Source organism: Chelonoidis abingdonii, chromosome 20, assembly GCF_003597395.2.
Source record: "Chelonoidis abingdonii isolate Lonesome George chromosome 20, CheloAbing_2.0, whole genome shotgun sequence".
Classification (NCBI taxonomy): domain Eukaryota; kingdom Metazoa; phylum Chordata; order Testudines; family Testudinidae; genus Chelonoidis; species Chelonoidis abingdonii.
This window is the reverse complement of record NC_133788.1, coordinates 632,174-653,971: the sequence shown is the minus strand read 5'-3', so window position 1 is coordinate 653,971 and position 21,798 is coordinate 632,174. Positions and strand designations below refer to the sequence as shown.

Here is a 21,798-nt window from a genome sequence, read left to right as displayed (position 1 = left end):
TCCTGCTTTGAGCAGGGGGTTGGACTAGATGATCTCCTGAGGTCCCTTCCAACCCTAATAATCTATGATTCTATGAAATAAGAAGACATTTTCTCCATCAGATTACAGACACTCTGTTTGCCTACCCATTATAGTTTCCTGTGATTTTTTTATTGAATGACATACTCCATTATCTCTGCTTTGATCTAGGCAAGTGTCCTCTGTCCCCAGGGGCAAAAGATCCAAGAGCTGTGCAAATTGCTTTACAGAAGGTGCTATTTGAAAAGTTATGTAGCCTACTTCTGGAGATTCAGCTAATGCCTCTACAATGTTAATGCTACTATAAGCCATGAAAGTAAAATCCAGTCAAATACCATCTGCTGTGCTCTTTTACTACACTATGTTGTGGGGGAAAGTTAAATTTCCTCAATCTTTATCCATTTCTCAGGAAAAACTTCTCTGCCATTGATTCTTTTAGACCAGGGGTGGGCAAACTTCTTGGCCCGAGGGCAACATCTGGGTATGGAAATTTTATGGCAGACCATGAATGCTCATGAAATTGGGGGTTGGGGTGGGGAGGGGGTGAGGGCTTTGGTTGGGGATGCAGATTCTGGGGTGGAGCCAGAAATGAGGCATTCAGGGTACAGGAAGGGGTTCCAAGTTTGGTGGGGCTCAGGGCTGGGGGTGGGGATTGGGGCACAGGGTTGGGGCGTGGGCTTACCTGGGGTGCCTCCTGGTCAGCGGCGCAGTGGGGGTACAGAGGCAGGCTTCCTGCCTGTCCTGGCACTGTGGATCGCGCTGCACCCCAGAAGCAGCCAGCAGCAGATCCAGCTCGTAGGCGGAAGGGTGCAAGCGGCTCCGCGTGGCTCTTGCCCACAGGCACCGCCCCCCAGCTTTCATTGGCCAGAAACCAGCCAATGGGAGTGCAGAGCCAGAGCTTGGGGCGAGGGCAGTGCGTGAGGCCCGTGGCCCCCCCGCCTAGGAGCCGGACCTGCTGCTAGCTGCTTCTGGGGCACAACGCAGTGTCACAACAGACAGGGACTAGCTTGCCTTAGCTGGGCAGCACCACCGATGGGACTTTTAACGGCCTGGTCGGCAGTGCTGACCAGAGCCATCACGACCCAATGCCTTATGTTCTGTGACCCAGTTCTAGGCTGCGACCTGCAGTTTGAAAACCACTGCTCAAGAGGAATGCTTGTGGTCCCCCTGGGCCGCTGGGTTAAGAGGAATGTGCGTATTTGAACAGTCAGTGAAAATGTGTCTTCTGAAGGGCTCCCTGCTTTTTTTAGAGGGGAGTCCTTGAGTCAGCCCTTTGCTGTGGGGAGGTGCTAGGGGGCATTATCTCCTCAAGCCTACAAGTTAATTGTTGGAGCTCCAGATTCCTAGTTCATTTCCTAATGCTGATCACAACGTCATAAGCACCAGTAAGACAGCTGGGCATTACCTGCCCCGTGCTCGCTTAGCCTGAGACGCTTGTGATGAAGTCAGCTCATCACAGGACCTGCGACTGTGCTGAGGGGAACCCCAGGAAGGCAAGGCAAGGTTTGAAGCAGGGGGTCCTGCCCTATCTCACACCCTGAGGGGCTGTTCAGTCAGTGCTCCCTATTAGGAGGAGCAGTCCCAACTTTTCTTTTATGAAATCTCTAATTTTTGCACGCCGTCCCTCTCAACTGCACTGTCAGGCCATCTGTCAGAGAGTTCAAGAGCTGCAAAGTCTATGTGTGTAGCTCTCCAGTGCGGGTGGATATGGAGTTACAATCGATGCAGAATGTTTGGTTTATGCTGAATCTTTGCGGCTCCCCTGTAACACCACCTCTAGTTCACAGCACAGCCTGGCGAAAGAACGACTGAACCAATGTTTCCTTTCTAATAGACCCGCCAGCTCTGTTTATCATTGAGGCCTGGGGGACGCTTTGCTGGAGCACACCATGATGACTATGGCCTTAAATGTTTTAACTGTTCTCCATTCAGCTGGTGAACAGGGACTGTTCTCCAAGAACTCAGCTGCCTGTCAGATTCACAGGCCCTCAGCAGACAGAACACTATGATCTTGCTGTCTTTCTTTCCATTACACAGGGATGTGCTCCAGAAAATCCGTGAACAACAGTTAATAAGACCCAAGTGGAATACAGACACTAACCTCAGCTGGGTGCTCACTGCAGAGCTCACTGACTGTGATTTGTGGTGTATGCTAAGCGGGAAGCTTGGTCAGGCTGGAATGCAGTTTCCGGGATCCTGCTCAGTACCTGATTTAGATACCTAGCTAATACCAGAGCTGGGAAAATAGCCCCAAATGTATGCTAGGAAGATCAAGTCAAATTGCTAAATGAATCCACATCCAGCATGTTTGTGATCGCTTTCCGCCAACATGTTAGTGACTGAGCTTTCACTGGAAGCAAATTTCAAAGTCTTGTGCTCAAGCATCTGTGGAAACCAAATTTTACATTGACGTGTTGTGCAGGAACTGCTTGCAAACTCATTCAGTCAGGTAACACAAAATACCAGGGGACTTATTTGACCAATCACAATGAACACACCCAGCTTGAACAGTGACTGTTGAGTACTTGCAGAGAACGACTTGCACTCAATCAGAGATTTAAAGTCAATAGCAAACAAATTGGAGGAAACTGTTTGGCTCATGGACATTCCATAAGCACAAAGGGAGGTTCCAGGAGCTCAATAGGTCACCTCCTGCAAATGATTCTCTCATCTCTACATGGAGAGAGACTGAAGAAGAGTCAAGGGAGCAATGAAGAGGACATGAAGAGAGAGAAACAGGGAAAGGAGAGGGGAGAGAAAGGGGTGCAGAGAAGAGGAGAAGGGAGAAAAGGAGAGAGCACTGAATGTAACTGATTAATGATATAAATATGACAAACTTGGGTCTCCCACCTGGAGTTCCCCCTGTAATTTACAGGGGTCACCAATGTTACTAGAGCATTAGAAATGGGTCAGAACCAGAACTCCAGGTTTGAACACCCCAAAACTTTTGGGAAGGAGGTTTCAAACTCTGCGTTTGGGGAAGCAGTAAATGGCATTACTGAATGAATGACAGGATTAGCACTGTTGTTTCCCAGTATTAGCCAGTCAGAAAGGTGCTGGATTCACACGTGTCTCACGTGACTGGAGCTGGGGGAGACAGTTGGGAAATGCTCACGTAATCTCCAGACCTGATTTTAACATTGAGAGGAAAGAAAATCAAATAAGAAAGGATGCAGCAATGCAGAAAGGAACAGCAGTGGATAGGAGAATGGACATTACGAGGAAGGATAGGGCTGTTACCAGTCAGATAGGTGACAGTGGCCTCAGAATGACTATACGCAATGGAGTGAAGAATGTTGGCAAAGCCAAGCAGCAACAGGTAAGATGTTTGTAGACCAATGCAAGGAGCCTGGGTAACAAAATGGAGGACCTAGAGCAACTGGTGCAGGAAATGAAACCAGATATTAGAGGGATAGCAGAAACATGGTGCAACAGTAGCCATGACTGGAGTATAGGTATGGAAGGGTATGTGCTGTTCAGGAAAGACAGAAATAAAGGCAAAGGTGGTGGAGTAGCATTGTATGTTAATGGTGAGGTAGACTGAAAGGAATTAGGAGTGTTGGAATGGATAAGACAGAGTCTGTGTGAGCCTAAATCACTTTGGGGAAGGAAGCTACTGGATGCCCCCTGAGATAGTGCTTGAGATGTGCTACAGACCCCCAGGATCCAATTTGGATATAGATAGAGACCTCTTTAATGCTTTTAATGAAATAAATACTACTTGGAATTGTGTGATTATGGGAGACTTTAACTTCCCAGCTATAGACTGGAGGACAAGTGCTACTAATAACAGCAGGGCCCAGATTCTCCTGGAGGTGATAGCTGACAGATTTTGTCACCAAATACTTGCTGAACCAACAAGAAGTGATGCCATTTTAGATTTGGTATTGGTGAGTAGTGAGGACCTCACTGAAGAGCTGGTTGTAGGGGACAAGCTTGGTTTGAGTGATCACGAGCTAATTCATTTTAAAGTAAATGGAAGGATAAACAAAAACAGATCTGTAAATAGGGGCCTTGATTTCGAAAGGGCAAACTTAAAAAAATTAAGGGAATTAGTGAGGGAAATGGACTGGACTGAAGAACTCCAGGGTCTGAATGTGTAGGAGTCTTGGGATCACTTTAAATCGAAGTTGCAGAAGCTCTCTGAAGCCTGCGTTCCAAGCAAGAGGAAAAATTCTCCAGAAGGTTGCAGAGCAGGTTGGATGAGCAAGTATCTCAAAGAGATGATTAAGAGAAACCAGAAGTCTACAAGGAATGGAAGAAGGGATGGATCAGCAAGGAAAGCTACCTTTGGAGGTCAGAAAGTGTAGGGATAAAGTGAGAACTGCCAAAAGCCAAGCAGAGTTGGACCCTGCAGAGAGAATTCAAACCAACAGTAAAAGGTTCCATAGCCATATAAATAAAAAGAAAACAAGGAAAGAAGATGTGGGACCGCTAAGCACTGAGGATGACCCTCACAGCACCCTGGGAGGTGGGGAAACATCTCGCCCCGCATGTTATATATGGGAACTGAGGCTGAGCAGATGAGTGACCACGCAGCATTTGGGGCTGAGCCAGGAACTGCACCCAGATCTCCTGAGTCCCAGTCCAGTGCCCGAGCCACTCGCCCAGCCCACCACACAACACATGCCTGTTCTGGTAGAGCTTAGCCTCAGGCAGAACAAGTGGAGCACCGATCACAGGAGTGCTCCACAAGCTGCCTGATACAGAGAAGGGAGCAGAGGGAGTGCTGAGCTCATCGATTTAGGCAGCCAAAATTCCACTCCACCCTTTCAAGCAGACAGGAGCAGGGTGAGAAGCAAAGGTGAGAAACACCCTTCAGCACATCCCCCACTCTGCCTGCTGGGAGTCAGAGAATGTTGCGAGGAAGGTAACACAATCATCCTGGCCTGACAGCTGGTTGATGCATTGCCATGTTTGCATCAGGACATTGCCATGTTTGATGTCAGCATGCAAATGCTGCAGGCGAATTTCCACAACTCCCTGCACTATTGCATTATTGCTCTAGCTCTGCAAGGCCAAGAATCGCTGATGCACAAGGCAGTTCAAATGTTTCTTCCTCTGTAGCCCCAACAATCCAGCTTCTGATTAGTACATTATAAATGAGGCTCTAGGGACCAGCTTAAAGATACATTTCCATTTGCTATGCTGAGTGGCAGAAGTTAAGTGCTTAAGGTGGTGTCTCATTTTCCACTATAAACCCAATTTTGTCCTCTGGCCATTCCCTGGCAACCCCTCACCCCAAAGCCCTTTCAGCTTCAGGGCTGGCACCCATGCTCTGTGGTCAGTAGACAAGTTTTTGAAAGTTACAAATCACAGAACCTGGAAGGTCAGAATGGCCACCAGAATCTGGCAGGCTTCTTAGCCATCACCAGGAGCATGACAGCTTAGCACATTTGATGGGATGTTGATTGAATTTCCCCCAACTGCTGGCTAAGCTACAGTGACCCAGTGCCCCCAGTCCCAGAGTAGCCCACAGGTGCAGGGCTTGCCCCTGATTGTCCACAGCACACATTTGCACCAGTTTGCACCAGTTTAGTCATAGCTCTCAAGGCCAGAAGGGACATCTAGTCTGACCTCTGCCAGAGAACGTCTCTGAATGAATTCCTGTTTGAAGCTCTAGAAAAACTTGATTTAAAAATGGTCAGTGATGGAGAATCCCTTTGTGAGCTGTTCCAATAGCTAATCACCCTCACTGTTAAACATGTGCCTGTTATTTCTAGTCTGAATTTGTCTAGCAACAGCTCCCAGCTATTGGATCTTGTTCTACCTTTGTCTGCTAGGGCCCATTGTCAAAGTCCTGTTTGCCATGTGGGTACTTATGGACTTAAGACACTTTTAATTCAAATGGTTTACAAACTGTGTGGACAGATGTTTTTTGATTTAAGGGTTAGTGAAAGACAACTGAGAACAGGTTTAAGCTACCCCAGAATAAGAGTGTCCACACAGGTCTGTACTGGTTTAACTACTGAGTTTTAAAACCCATTGAAGTTAAACCAGTGAAAACATCCCATGTGGACAAGATTTGAAATCAGTTTAAATCTGGCTTCTATCCGATTGGCTTCCTCCTATAAATATAAGCCAGGTTTAAATTCGTTTCAGAGCGTCCACACACAAAGTTGCACTCGTTTAACATTGCATCTTTAGTTAAACTGGTGCAACATCTGTGTGTAGCCAAACCCTTAGGCTCAAATGGGAGAGCACTCGATGCTGATCAGTCACCTCAGTGAAGCGGATAGATCCTGCAAGCAGAAGATTTCATGCTTCCCTGGTCTCAGGTTGGTGAGCACAAAATGGTGGGTAGGCACCAGTAAGTTTTACTAAGTTCCAGTAATTACTGTACCACTATTTTCATGCTGACAATGCGATGCAGGAATGGAAAGGGCACACGTATAGCAATTACAGTCCATTCTGCAGCAATCCCAGAATTTAGGGCTGCCTTCAAACATGACATCTTCAAAACCAGCACACTGTTAGGGTTTGGTCAGGACCAGTTCTTTCCTTTGTCCATCACTTTTCCCACTCTTCCCCCCCTGCCTCCCCCACTATAAAATGCCAAGGGATTATAATGTTTTATGCTTCGCTCAGGGCTGTGCCAGCAAACAGGGCTATGAAACGAACAAGCCCTGTTCCTGCAGTTGTACTGAGGGCAGTGGATATGCTGTACACTGAACACTGCTATAAGTGTGAATAATGTACACCCGCTGAGGAGCTGTCCCACTGCATTCATTTCAGGTTTCATGGGACACATGCTGAAGGGGGGAAGGGGGAAACGACCCTTTGCCACATGGTGTCACACCCAAGTAACTGAGGATTTTTACACTCCTAACAGGGTATTCCATCCAAAGAGCTACACATCAAAATAAATGCTACAGCCGTCCCCCTAGGAGAACGGCGGCACCTGGTGCTCCGGGCAGACACAGCAGGCTCTCAGTGTCCTCTGCCTGACACAAGGCCACCATGCTCTTTCCCGGGTTACAGCCTCAGATCAGCCTCTTGGAGCTTGCAGCCTGAGAGAGTGCAGCTCTGTCTACCTGTAATGTTCAGTACAGACACAGCAGAGTCTGCAGTCCTGCAGTGTCACCTGATGTACAGGACTTTGTTTCTCAGACTCCCCTTCAGACTGATACACAAGAGGACAACAGTGCACCTGCCTCCTCTGAGAAGTTCCAGAGACCTCTCTCAGGAACAGCCCACACAAGGTGTATAAACGCTAGTGTATTGGGAGGGCAGAACCAGGAAATGCTCCCAGCTTGCGGCTAGGACGACACCTGGGAGCAACTGACAAAGTGCTGGAGTTCCCTGAAGACTAGAAATAATTCTAAACAAGGGTCCTCATGGGAGGAAGGGAATGACCATGAGCATCCAAAGCAGGAGCTTCTTGAGAGTGAACATAACGGGGATTATCTAGGATCAGACATGGCGCCCAGGAGGATTTGTGTGTCCATACATTTTCCTCTGATCCCACTTTGCTCCGCTAGTAAAGGCTGCCTCAGGAACTCTGTGTACTTTGCTCGAAATATGCTAGACTGACATTGTCTTGGGTCTGGTTTACAAAGTTGCACTGATGTAACGAAATTGCTTTAGAAACTGATTTAGTTAAGTTTCAGAGTAGGAGCTGTGTTAGTCTGTATCCACAAAAAGAACTGGAGTACTTGTGGCACCTTACAGACTAACGCATTTATTTCAGCATGAGCTTTCCTGAGCTACAGCTCACTTCTTCGGATGCATAGAATGGGACACACAGACAGGAGATATTTATACATACAGAGAACATGAAATGTGCATACTTCCACCGCATATTTCATCTTCTCTGTATGTATAAATATCTCCTGTCTGTGTTCCATTCTATGCACCCGAAGAAGTGAGCTGTAGCTCACGAAAGCTCATGCTGAAATAAATTTGTTAGTCTCTAAGGTGCCACAAGTACTCCTGTTCTTTTTGGTTTAGTTAAGTAGCTGCAGCTCAAATTTCAGATTATGAGTAGAGCTGGGTGGCTCTAGCTGGCCAAAGTTGATTTGGGTTTGGAATCATTTCACTGATTCTTGTAAAATTCACCAAACTGTTTCAGCCAAAACAAAACAATAGCCAAATCGATACAAGATGGTTTAAACGGAGACAAGAGCATCTGCACATGGGGTTTGTCCCATTTTAACTAAATTGGTTTATAAAGCTGTACAGTCTAGGAAAGGAGCACAATTTTCTCACATCGTCAAGCCTGTATTACCCCTGGCAGCAGCACTGCACTGGTTTGTGAAACACTGGTACTAAAATCACAGGCAAAGGGCAGGGACAAGCAAACAGGCCCTTGCTGGTTCTGGATGAGGCCTGAACTCCCGACCAGATCTCCAGTACTTATATAGTACTCCCATTATCAGAGCATCTTACCCCCCAGGAGCAGGGCAGTGCCATTATCCCCATTGTACAGATGGAAATTGAGGCCAAGAGAGACTAAGTGACTGGCCCAAGGTCACACAGCTCTGTGGTGGAAGAAGGAATTGATCCCAAGTCTGGTGAGTGCCCTACCCACTGGGCCGTCTTTCATCTCATTAGATGAGTTTAGTTCTGGGGTTACAAATCTGAATCCTCCCAGAATGCAGGAAGGTTGGACCAGGATATTCCCATTTGGGGCCATCTCTAGTTTTATCAGAAGCATTTCATGCCACAAATAGGAACATATATGCTCACAAAACCAGAGCTAGAAAATACTCCATGGGTACAACATGGCCAAGATCACTTGATGCCTGGAACTGTCACTCCCGCATTTCCCAACTGCATTCATGGGCAGGTCTTTATTAAAGAGAGGATAAAAGAAAGTGCCCATGCTTCATGTACAGTCCCTGCTAAGATGTGAAGGGGTCGGGGAGCAGAGTGCACCAGGTAGGCTGATAATTGCTTGCATTCCCCACAAGACTGCTCTAAGGGTATGTCTACACTACCCGCTGAATCGGCAGGTAGTGATCAATCCCCGAACACGCTCCCTGTCGACTCCGGAACTCCACCAGGGCAAGAGGCAGAAGCGGAGTCGATGGGGGAGCGGCAGCCGTCGATCCCACGCCGCGAGGACACGAAGTAAGTCAATCTAAGTCACATCGACATCAGCTACACTATTCTTGTAGCTGAAGTTGAGTATCTTAGATCAATCCTCCCCCAGTGTAGACCAGGCCTAACAGGCAGCTCACAGAGTGTGATCTAGTGGGTACTGCACTAGACTGGAAGTCAGAGATCTTGCTTCTATTCTTGTCCCTATGAACGGCTTTTTGACTTTGGATGAGTCACTGCTCCTCTCTGGGCCTCACAGAATCATAGATTATTAGGGTTCAAAGGGACCTCAGGAGATCATCTAGTCCAACACACTGCTCAAAGCAGGACCAATCCCCAAATGGCCTCCTCAAGGATTGAACTCACAACCCTGGGTTTAGCAGGCCAATGCTCAAACCACTGAGCTATCCCTCCTTTGGTTCCCTTCCCTGCCCTTGTCTATGAATTCAAAGTCTTCAGGGCAGGGATTGCCTCTCAGGATGCATGCGCACAGTGCCTAGCACAGTGGGGCTCTACTCTAGGCTGGGGTTTGTGGGCGCTACTGCACTCGGATAGTAGCAGCTGTATCTTTTGTGATGGGGCAAGGTCAGATGACTACAGTAAAGTAGTGAGGAACAGGTATGTTAGCCCCAGGCTAACCAAATCCCTGGTACCATGGTAACCAAATGGCAGTTGCTCCAGGTTAATCAAGACACCTGGGGCCAATTAAGATCTTTCTAGAAGGCAGCGGAGAGAGCTACAATGATTGGGACACCTGAAGCCAATCAAGGGCTGGCTGGAACTAGTTAAAAGCCTCCCAGTTAGTCAATGAGATTTGCGTGTAAGGAGCTGGGAGCAAGAGGCGCAAGGAGCTAAGAGTGAGAGTGAGAGTGAGAGTGAGAGAATGTGTTGCTGGAGGACCGAGGAATACAAAGCGTTATCAGATACCAGGAGGAAGGTCCTGTGGTGAGGATAAAAGTGTTTGGAGGAGGCCATGGGGAAGTAGCCCAGGGAGTTGTAGCTGTCATGCAGCTGTTACAGGAGGCACTATAGACAGCTGTGATCCACAGTAGAGGGTGGGACCGGGTTCCTCCCAACTCCTGATCAGACACAGGAGGAGCTGACCCAGACTGTGGGTTCCACAAGAGGGGAAGATCACTGAGGTGAGCAAATCTGCCAATAAGCACAGGACCCACCAAGGTAGAGGAGGAACTTTGCAATGGGAAAGGGCAGAAACCAATTTTTAAAAAGCAAGCTTAGAATTAGCAGCATGTCGTAGAATGCAGCAAAAATGATGGAGCCCCCTTAAAATCATGGGTTCTGTGTTTTTGTTTTTGTTATTTCCTGCCCTCTGTATTTTCCTCTCCCTGATTTTCAGGCAGTTATTTGTATAATGGGAAGATTTTGCTACAAGATGCTCACTACTGCCCACATGCACACTGTCCCAGGAAGATCTGGTGAGTAGCAGATTTTGCTATCTGCCCAAGACCCCTGGCTGGGTCAGGCAGGAAGTGCTGTGATGTGGCAAAAGTTGGGAGCTTTGTTATGTCCTGCTCCAACGAACATCCCAGTAGGTGGGAGCTGCAGCATGGTCTGGAGGGATTCCTTTCAATCATTTGCTTTAAATCAGTTTTGTGTAGCACTTTTCCCAGACTGAATCAGGGCAGAGCTGGCAAGAGCCTACCACAGCTGCGCAAGGCATGGCAGAATCTATTATGTCCAGTGCTGAAGGCCGCTCTACTGACTAGACACCAGCTGCAGAATGGACTATCAGACATAAAGCAGCAGTTTCAAGCAGGAAAATGAGATAAACCCCAAACGCTGAAACCACCCTCACCTCGCCTGAAAGGGGTTTTCAGACAGGCTGAGTCTGAAGCGAAGTTATTGGCTATACTGATGCACTACATTAAAATATCAATTTGTCCATGCACAGATAAGGCTGCTGTTGCCTACCCTGGGCAAAGCCGGTGCAGCTACTGAGTTCCTGAACTGGTTGGGGTGACGAAGCTAGGAAGAAGTGACCTAAGCCAATGGTGGTGACAGTGTCAGGGTGTCAGAAAAAGAGTGCACAGCCCAAAATCAGAGCTACTGACTTCACTGCTCACGGTTTTTTTTCTAGGTTTTACTCTTATGAAACCGGCCCAGTGACAGAAGAAGGAGCTGGATTCTATCCCATTAACCCTGCCTGGCCAACCCAGCAAAGGGAGAGGGAGCCGGATTCTACCCTCATTAGCCCTGCCTGACCAGCCCAGCAATGGCAGAGGGAGCTGGTTTCTATCCCATTAGCCCTGCCTGACCATCCAGCGACAGGAGAGGGAGCTGGTTTCTAGCCCATTAGCCCTGCGTGGCTGGCCCAGCGATGGCAGAGGGAGCTGGATTCTACCCCCATGAGTCCTGCCCCGGCCCAGCGATGGGAGAGGGAACTGGATTCTACCTCCATTAGCTGTACCCAGCTGGTCAAGCAAGGAGAGAGGGAGCTGGATTCTACCCCCATGAGCCCTGCCTGATCATCCAGCGACGGGAGAGGGAGCTGGATTCTATCCCATTAGCACTGCCCAGCTGGCCCAGAGATGGAAGAGGGAGTTGAATTCTACCCCCATGAGCCCTGCCCGGCTGGCCCAGAGATGGGAGAGGGAGCTGGATTCTACCCCCATGAGTCCTGTCCCGGCCCAGAGACGGGAGAAGGAGTTGAATTCTACCCCCATGAGCCCTGCCCGGCTGGCCCAGAGACGGGAGAGGGAGCTGGATTCTACCCTCGTGAGTCCTGCCCCGGCCCAGAGACGGGAGTAGGAGCTGGATTCTACCCCCATGAGCCCTGCCTGGCTGGCCCAGAGACCGGAGAGGGAGCTGGATTCTACCCCCATGAGTCCTGCCTGGCCAGCCCAGCCCAGCGATTGGCAAGGGAGCTGGATTCTACCCCCATGAGTCCTGCCCCGGCCCAGCAACAGGAGAGGGAGCTGGATTCTGCCCCCATGAGCCCTGCCTGGCCAGCCCAGCGATGGGACAGGGAGCTGGGGTCATTTCCATGTTGTTTACTCAGGCATTCTCAAAACAAATTTTTTGGTGGCCTCAAAGTGCGGCCACCAACTCTTGCTGGTGGCTGCTCTGACAATTTTTCCTAAAATATTTAACTTTAGGAAAAGCAAATAACATACACAGGTCCAAATCATTGTAATTTATTTGTGTAGGTTTTTTTTGCAGATTCAATAACACAAATAATGTGTACAGTTGTGACTATTCTTTACTGGACCTAAACAGAAGAGAAACACAAATAAGGTGCTTTACACCTTTTTGTCTTTCTTTGTTGTTTCTTTTGCCTTTTTTTTTAGACTTGCTAGCTACTAAGTCTGCTGCTGTGAAAAGTTATGTTTGTATGTTCATTAATACCACTCTGCACAACAGCAGACTTGTTAGCTGGCTGGGAGGCAGTGAAAAGTGATATTAACAAACACACAAATATCATTTATCACAGCAGACTTACTCAGGCCTGGCAAGCCAGGGGACAAATTAAACCTTGGATGGGGAGGCAGCAGGGGTCAGGGATGATACAGTGGATGGTTGAGGGACTGGGAGGATGGAGCCTGCCGAGCCCTGTGCTTGGGGGATGGAACTCATGGCTGGAATCTGCCGCCATGCGGCTGGAGCCCATGGCCAGAACCTGCTGCTGTGCAGGCGGAGCCTGCCTCCTGCGACCCCAGTGCTGAAGCTGGAAGCCTGAGCTCCACCGTCGGCTGTCTGCTTCTCCAGCATTTGTGCTTCCAGATGGAGGCAGAGCCGAAGCCCTCTGGGTGGCCCCAGGGGAGGGGCTGCTGCTTTCCCCCCCACCCCCCACACAATCACTGTCCAGAAGGTTGTGGCCACAAGAAAAGCCCCTGTTGGCCGCATGCAGCCACAGTAGCTGCATTTGAGGAACGCTGCCATCATCAGTACAATTGTTTACTAAGGCTTCACTACAAAAAAGCTGTTTTTTCTAGAGGGATAACTAATGCATGTTCGCTATCCAGCGATAAACCTTAATGGAGAGAGAGCCTGTAGTTTTTACTATGACATAGCAAGGCGAGGTCTACCACAGGTGGGAGTACAGCACTGACCTGCCTAGCTATCTTACAGTAAAAATCAGGTGCCTTGTGTCTGCTGGAACTGCTAACCTGCATTAGTTATCCTGCGATAAACACAGCCCTTCTCTTGGCAGTGAAGACAAAGCCTTAGTGCCAGTCAGTTGCCACTGTACAAACTCTTTGGGGGTGCACAGGTGTCACTGACGCCTGATATCCTGGGCTGAAAAGGAGGGAGTTTGTGGTGCTGGCTGCTAGGCACAGTGTCTTGTAACGAGAGCACATGTGAGCTGGAAATCAGTGAAAGAGAATGCACCTGGGATCCCACCATGCTGCTCCTTCACTTTCCAAAGCTGTTCCTGGCGTACCTGTGGTTTCTGTGGAGCAAGCCCTCTCTGCAAAATCTCTAGGGATTACATAAGCTGTTACTCGCCCAGTGAAGATCAGTCTCTGTGAAATACTCCCTCCTGGATAAGACTAGGGTGCATGAGAACCAGCAGCCCCTTACATCCTACCAAGCTCCAGACCCAAGGAGGGGGGACCCTTCACCATCATTCATCTGGATCCTAGTTCATCAAAATATCCTTATCCCTGAAGAAACAAGTCTGAGCTAACTGGTGCGTGCTGAGGCTCCTCAGGAGGAGACACGGAGTGAATGCTGCTGAATGTAAAGGACCAAAACATGCTGCTGCTCTTTCCCAAGGCATACCCCTAAACAAGCATGCACCCACCAGAAAAAGGCACCTCAAGCACTGAACAAATGAAGGCCCTTGGGAGTATCTGAGCCCTTGGAACCAGCAGGCTTACCAGGCATGAAGTGATGGATTCCTAGGACACAGCAGCACAAGGGGATGTGACCCCCTCCCACAGCAGTCACCACCAGTGCTGCAATTAGATTTCAAGAACGCGCATTTCGGGGGACTCGGACTATGCAACAACTTCTTACAAGTCCAAACGAGAGGAAGGCCACTTGTGGAATCTTAGCAGCGATTACAGCAACAGCTGCTCAGGAGAGAAAGAATATAAAGAACATGAAGCAGCTGAAGTGGCTTCATGGGGAGCTGCTCCAAAACTAAAATCTGTGCTGGGAATGGAGAGGCAAGAGCCCAGCAAGAATCTACCAGTCATTTAGGACTTGCAGGGAAAGATAAACCAGCAGAGGTGCCCTCACTTACAACAGCAGTGCTGTTTCCATGACTTGAACAGAGCTGCACGGCTGTGGCCAAGGGGCCAGGACACTCCTGCAAGGTGCCTTGATCTGAGGGTGCTCTGCACAAGAGCTGGGCAAAACGCATGTTTCAGGGCACCAAAACTATTCACGAATTCAAGTCAAATCAGCAAACAGTTTTGGCCAGAAAAAGAAAATGGAAATGCCAAAATGCTACACTTTGGCCAATTCAAAATGAAACGTTTCAATTTGCTTGTTTGTTCTGAAACAACATTTTATTTTGAAAATTAACTAATTTTTTAAAAAGCAAAAACCCCCAAAACCAAAAACCCCACCAAAAACAAACTGAAAAAAAATTTCTAGTTCAACAAATTTAGTTTAATTTGACCCCTGCCCCCCAAATGATTTATTTTTTCTTTTTTCCTTTTGACGAGAAAAACTGAAAAAATTCAGGTCCGGTTTGAACTGAACCAAAGGAGTTTTGGGGATTTTTCAGTTCAGCTCCGAAACCTACAAGTCAATTACTGCTCAGCTGTCCTCTGCATCACAGGCTCAGATCAGCAGGGGTTGGTCCAGAACAACGTAATGCCACCAAAAGGACTACAGGTGACCTGCACAGGGGAATGCTGAGGTTGTCTCCCCCACTCAGTTTCTTCATAATGCAGAGAGAGGGGCTGGAACAGTTTGTTTTTTAGTGGGAGGAGAGTACTGTTTGCTTTTTTCATTAGAAATTCAATTCTCGTCTACTCTGTTTTAATTCAGAAGACTCTGTATGAGTCTGGAGAACTAGTAGGGTGATGATACCAAGGAAGATAAAACTGGATTAATTGAGAGGGGAAGGGGTTTTTACTGAGTGAAAAGATTTTAAAATAAATGGTCAACACTGTTTAACACAAACTCTTGAACAGATGGAAGAAAAGTTCTCTCTCCCCCTCAAAGCTCCCGCACCTAGGCTCTCCAGTTAAAAGCTATGAAATCCATCCATAGAAACAGAGAAGACGAGATTTGATATTCCTGTTATTTCTCAGGTAAAATAACAAGCAGGAGAAAAAAAGATTTAGGTCCCTTTAGGATCTCAAAGCAGCAGCAAAGGGCATATAACCAACATGTTTTCCTTAAAGGTGCCCTTAAAGAACTTTTACAGCTTTTATCAGGGAAAAAGTGTCCGGGTATGTCTACATTAGCAGAGTTACATTGCTGGCAGTTACTGCACTGCTCAGAGAGTGCTGAAGGGAAACCGCTGTTGTGTGTTCACGATGTCGGCTGCCTGCATAATAGCATGTTCACACTTGCGGCACTTGCAGTGGTATTCAGAGTGGTGCACTCTGGGCAGCTATCCCACAAAGCATCTCTTCCTCTTCTGCCGCTAAGAGTTGTGAAAAGGCGGAGGGGGTCATCCTGGATCCTGTCCCAATGCCGTGTGACGCATTGCTTTGCATCCCAGCAATCCCTGTGCTTCCGTCTGCATTTGGCGCCATCTTTCAACGGTTTGTGTACTGCGGGCTGTGCTTCTTCCGTCTGCAGGAATGGATCCTGCACTGTTGACCAATATGCTGCTCACTCTCACTAACACGTCACGAGTGGCAGTGGAGTTATTTCTTAAACTACAAAGGCAAAAGGAGTTCGACATTGATCTCGACACATGTAGTAGCTATGACACGAGATTGCTTGTGGCATTCATGGAAGTGTTGACCACAGTGAAAGGCCACTTTTGGGCTCAGGAAACAAGCACTGAGTGTTGGGATCATATCGTCATGCATGTTTGTGATGACGGGCAGTGGCTGCACAACTTTTGGATGAGGAAAGCCACTTTCATGGGAGTGTGATGAGCTCGCCTCAGCCCTGCGGCGCAAGGACATGAGAATGGGAGCTGTCCTGTCGTTGGAGAAGCATGTGGCAATTGCAGTGTGGAAGCTGGCTACTCCAGACTGCTACCGATCAGTCACTAACCAGTTCAGAGTGGGGAAAGTCAACCGTTGGACTTGAGTTGATGGAAGTGTGCAGGGCCATTAATCGCATCCTGTTCCAAAAGACCGTGACTGCTTTCAACTACCTGAAAGAGGGTTCCAAAGACGATGGATCTAGACTGTTCTCAGTGGTACCAGATGACAGAACAAGGAGTAATGGTTTCAAGTTGCAGTGGGGGAGGTTTAGGTTGGATATTAGGAAAAACTTTTTCACTACGAGGGTGGTGAAGCGCTGGAATGGGTTCCCCAGGGAGGTGGTGGAGTCTCCTTCCTTAGAGGTTTTAAGGTCAGGCTTGACAAAACCCTGGCTGGGATGATTTAGTTGGGGTTGGTCCTGCTTTGAGCAGGGGGTTGGACTAGATGACCTCCTGAGGTCCCTTCCCTAACCTCTGGCTGTGTTCCTGAAGTCCTCAAATCACAATTTAAAGCCTTCAAGTTAGAGAGAACTCACCATTTACACTAGTTTAAACCTGCAGGTGACCCATGCCCCATGCTGTAGAGGCAAGTGAAAAACCCAGAGTCTCTGCCAATCTGACCCGGGAGAAAATTCCTTCCTGACCCCAAATATGGAGATCAGTTGTGCTCTTGGCCACATTCTCAGAGCCTCAGTGGATACCTGGAAAAGAATTCTCTAGTAACTCAGAGATCTCCCCATCTAGTATCCCGTCTGCAGCCATTCGGGGATTTTTGCTACTGGCAGTCTTGTCATACCATCTCCTCCATAAACTTACCAAGCTCAGTCTTCAAGCCAGTTAGGTTTTTGCCCCACTGCTTCCCTTGGAAGGCTGTTCCAGAACTTCACTCCTCTGATGGTTAGAAACCTTCGCCTAATTTTGAGCCTAAACCTGTTGATAGCCAGTTTATATTCACCTCCAATTTGCTCTTCACTGGTACAGGAGATATGCTGGCAGATGCCTCGCCCAGGGGCAGTGCCCTCTAGTGCTACGCCTTCCTCAGAGCAGATTATTATGGATCTGTAAAAGATTTGGCTATGGCGCTCACTACTGGAGTATCTAAGCATTGCCTGGATGTCCCTGTAGACCAGCACAGCGTCCACCCTCTGTCTGGCTTTCTTCTGTGACAAACATCCCACATCTCCTCTTCTGTTCATACAGTTCTTAAGTTATCATTACTGTTGCTCACCTCTGGAATCACTCTGTCCATGTGCCTAAAACTGAACATATAACATGAGCCCTGGGTCTCCCTGGTGCTGAGTAGGGGGAAATAATCACCCCCTTGTTTCACCTGGTGCTCCCATTAATAGAATCCAGGGCAGCATTAGACTTGCTTTTACAATGATTCTAATATACTTACAGCAATTTCCTCTTATTCCTTTGAAAACCCTTTGCTAATAAAGTAGGACTTACTGCCACATCGCTGTGACAGTACAGTAAGAAACCTGCTAACTGAGAAGATGCCACTTACCAAAGAACTCCTCTGCAATGGGAGATAGCAGCGTTTGAATAGTTAAAACAATTCTATTTCCCTGTCTGCCAGCCAGGGCAGTGCCCCATTAAGATAGTGAATTTCCAGAAGCAGATTATGGGCCTGCAGAGCACAATCCAGAAGTTTATATTCTAATCACTTTTAGGGCATAAACTTCCCGACAGTGTCATTCAGCTTTGACATCTCTTATGATCCCGCACATGCTCTTTAAAGTGCACTGAGGAGCCAGGTTTGGCACACACTGCAGAAGGGACCTTTCTGTCCCCAAAGTGCGTGTACTATAGTTTATTTCTTGGTTCAATAAAATCCCACTGGGCCAGATATTTCAAAACATGTGCAACACCCCCTCCAAACCCAAATTACTCACACAGAAGCCCTGATGTGCACACCTATGTGAGGAATTGGATGCACGCACCCCTTTCTTACATTACAGACACAGATCACGGAAATCACATTGGGTCTTCAGGCATACAGGCTGGGGGTGCACAAAGCATGCACACTCTTTTGCAGACACACCTAGCAATCTGCCCCATTACTGCGAAGTGCTTTTCAGGGCTCTGGGCAGAATACCTGCAGCCTTTGTCCTCCATCACCTTCTGGGACACGTTAGTGCGCAAAGCTTGTCTCAACCTCCACCCTCCCAAACCAAGATTCACTAGGACAGAGACTCACCTGTGTTTTCCTTATCCTCAGGTCAGCAGATGATCTATTCAATCCTTCCTCTTGTTCAATACTCTGTTCAATACCTGGTTGTGGACAGAAGAATGCAGCTTATTTTAGACTGTTTAGAAGGCAATAAAGGTTGCTTTGCAAGCCAATTCTAAAAGCCAGAATACATGTGGATTAGAGATGCATCTGGATCCCACTGCAGTCCTCATGTCCTGAGATACTGGCCCATTTTACCCTAGGCTGAAAGCAGTTTTCCTGAGCACAAACCACTAGTTCTAGCTTCTCTTACCTTTTCAGACAAGTACAGACAAGTGCAGTACTGGTTACTAATTTAAACAGCTGAAGACTACATCTAAAAAACAATATGGAGATATACCTATCTCATAGAACTGGAAGGGACCCTGAAAGGTCACTGAGTCCAGTCCCCTGCCTGCACTAACAGGACCAAGTACTGATTTTGCCCTAGATCCCTAAGTTGCCCCCTCAAGGGCTGAATTCACAACCCTGGGCTAAGCAGGCCAATGCTCAAACCACTGAGCTATCCCTCCTCCCTTTACAAAATATATGGAGATATACCTATCTCATAGAGCTGCAAGTGTCCCTGACAGGTCACTGAGTCCAGCCCCCCGCCTTTACTAGCAGGACGAAGTACTGATTTTGCCCCAGATTCCTAAGTGCCCCCCCTCAAAGATTGACCTCACAACCCTGGGTTTAGCAGGCCAATGCTCAAACCACCTGATTTGGACTATGACCCTTGGTATTGACTCTGGCCTGGACCTGACTAAAAACTCCTCTGCAACTCCCAGCCTCAGGGTTGCCCTTGCTCTGATCCTTGGCCATGACTGTCCTTGTTGGAATTCTCGCAATTATTCTCTTAATGGTTACAAATTGATTATTTATTCCAGAATCTTTCCGTGGATTGAAGTTAGGCTGACTAGTCTGTAACTCCCCAGGTCCAATTTGTTCCCCTTTTTAAAGACAGGTACTATGTCAGCTCTTCTCCAGCCCTCTGGGACCTCACCCATCCGCCATGAGTTCTCAGAGATTCTAATGGTTCTGAGATTGCTTCTGCTAGTTCCTTAAATACCCTACTGTGAACTTTGTCAGGCTCTGCCAACTTGACTACATCTACTTTATCTACATATTCTTTAAACTGTTCATTCCCTATTCTGGCTGGGGTTCCTTTAGTCTTTTGTTAATATTAATTGTATTGAACAGCTAGTTACAATTAACCTTCTTAGTGAAAACTGAAGCAAAATAGGCATTAAACACCTGTCTACTTGAGATCTTCAGTTATTAGCTCTCCTTCCCTACTAAGCAGCGGGCCTATACTTTGTGTTTCTCTCACTCATAGTGTATTTAAAGAACCCAATCTTATTGCCTTTTATGTCCCTTGCTAGTAACTTGTTTTATCCTTACATGCTTGTGCTATTCTTTTTGTGATTTGTCATATGTCCACTTGTTGTAGGATTCCTTTTTGATTTTCAGGTCATTAAAGAGTTCCTAATGGAGCCATATTGGCCTCTTACTATTCTTCCAATCTTTCCTTTGTACTGGTATCGTTTGGTGTTATGCTTTCATATTGTCTCTTCAAGAAACTGCCAACTCTCCAGAACTACATTTTCCCTTTGATTTTCTTCCCATGGGATCCTGTGACAATCAGGGTCCAGACACCCCAATGGGAGAACAGGGGGTTTGAACCCGAAAGAAAATGTAGTTGAACAAACTGATTGTACACAATGTTAATATACTAGAATCACATGCAAACTAAGGTCTTTTATGAAAGCTTCTCATGCTCTAAACTTAATAATCATTATGAGGTATGTACGCAGGTCATGCTTGTGATGCTTTTATTTGTGTCTATAGAGGACGGTGCTCATAAAACTTCAGCTCCAGCTTACAGCAAGAATCATAGAATAGCAAAGTTAGAAGGGACCTCAGGAGGTCATTTAGTCCAATCCCCTGCTCAAAGCAGGACCAATCCCCAGACAGATTTTTGGCCTCCTCAAGGATTGAACTCACAACCCAGAGTTTAAGCAGGGCAATGCTCAAACCACTGAGTTATCCCTCCCCACACTCACACTACAGTGAGTGCTCAGAAAGGAAGAGGCACCTCCCAAGTCATTTGTCTACATGAAACCAACTTCGGGTACCCACCCAGCCCAGGGAAGGACAACGGAGGATCATTAAATTTAATGGAAAGACACAGACATTCTGGTTCTTAAATCAAGAGGGGTTTTCCACCTTCTGAATAAACATGAGTCACCATCGACTAAGAGAAAAAGAAAAGCAAGGCAGGCGGGGGAGGCCTTTTAAAACCAGGCTTGTGTCTGAGGCTTTTCATCCAGAATTTGGGGGACTGTCTGGAAGGTGGGAGGCTGTCTGTGAATGCTGGATCCAGCCTATGGCTAGTGGGTAGGCTGGGAAACTGTTCAAATGAAATTGCTAACTTGTATTAGAAAGGGGATTTTATCTAATATTGTAATGTGAAGCCAGAAGTGTGGTGCCATTTATTTATTGTGTAACTTGTATCTGTGTGCTCTCCCTTCCTCTGTCATCTCCAAGTTTGTGGTTTTTCTACTAAATACACCTCTTGTTTATTTTTACTCCTCACAGTCCTCTGGTGTGCAGACTGTGCAGAGTGTGAGTGCCAAAATAAGTTTGCACTCTCAGCAAGTTCACAGATGACACTAAGTTGGGGGGAGAGGTAGATATGCTGGAGGGTAGGGATAGGATATAGAGGGACCTAGACAAATTAGAGGACTGGGCCAAAAGAAACCTGATGAGGTTCAACAAGGACAAGTGCAGAGTCCTGCACTTGGGACAGAAGAATCCCATGCATTGCTACAGACTAGGGACCGACTAGCTAAGCAGCAATTCTGCAGCCTAGTTACTCCTTGCAGTGTGACCTCAGCAGCCTTTCTAGTCCTGAGTCTTCCCAAATCCGTCCTTCCTCAGTTCTTAACCACTAGACACTCAGACCCTTCCCCTCTGGTTCGTCATCCCCAAAGGTGTGAAACCAGTCCCCACTTATCATAGAATCATAGAAGATTAGGGTTGGAAGAGACTTCAGGAGGTATCTAGTCCAACCCCCTGCTCAAAGCAGGACCAACACCAACTAAATCAAGCCTGACCTTAAAAACCTCTAAGGATGGAGATTCTACCACCTCCCTAGGGAAACCATTCCAGTGCTTCATCACCCTCCTAGTGAAAGTGTTTCCAAATATCCAACCTAGATCTCCCCTACTGCAACTTGAGACCATTGCTCCTTGTTCTGTCACTGCCACCACTGACAACAGCCGAGTTTCATCTTCTTCAGAACCCCGCTTCAGGTAGCTGAAGGATGATATCAAATCGCCCCTCACTCTTCTCTTCTGCAGACTAAATAAGCCCAGTTCCCTCAGCCTCTCCTCATAGGTCATATACCCCAGCCCCTTAATCATTTTCGTTGCCC

The 21,798-nt window shown here is 47.4% G+C and overlaps 1 protein-coding gene across 2 annotated transcripts in view; it reads right to left on the bottom strand.

Annotated features, from left to right (window-relative positions):
- STX1A (syntaxin 1A) overlaps positions 1 to 21,798 on the bottom strand; it is a 235,419-nt gene that overhangs the window by 60,745 nt on the left and 152,876 nt on the right. For both annotated transcript variants that reach the window (XM_032769883.2, XM_032769884.2), the window contains exon 4: positions 18,348 to 18,421. In XM_032769883.2, coding sequence (XP_032625774.2) covers positions 18,348 to 18,421 — 74 coding nt within the window. The remainder of the gene's footprint in view (positions 1 to 18,347; positions 18,422 to 21,798) is intronic.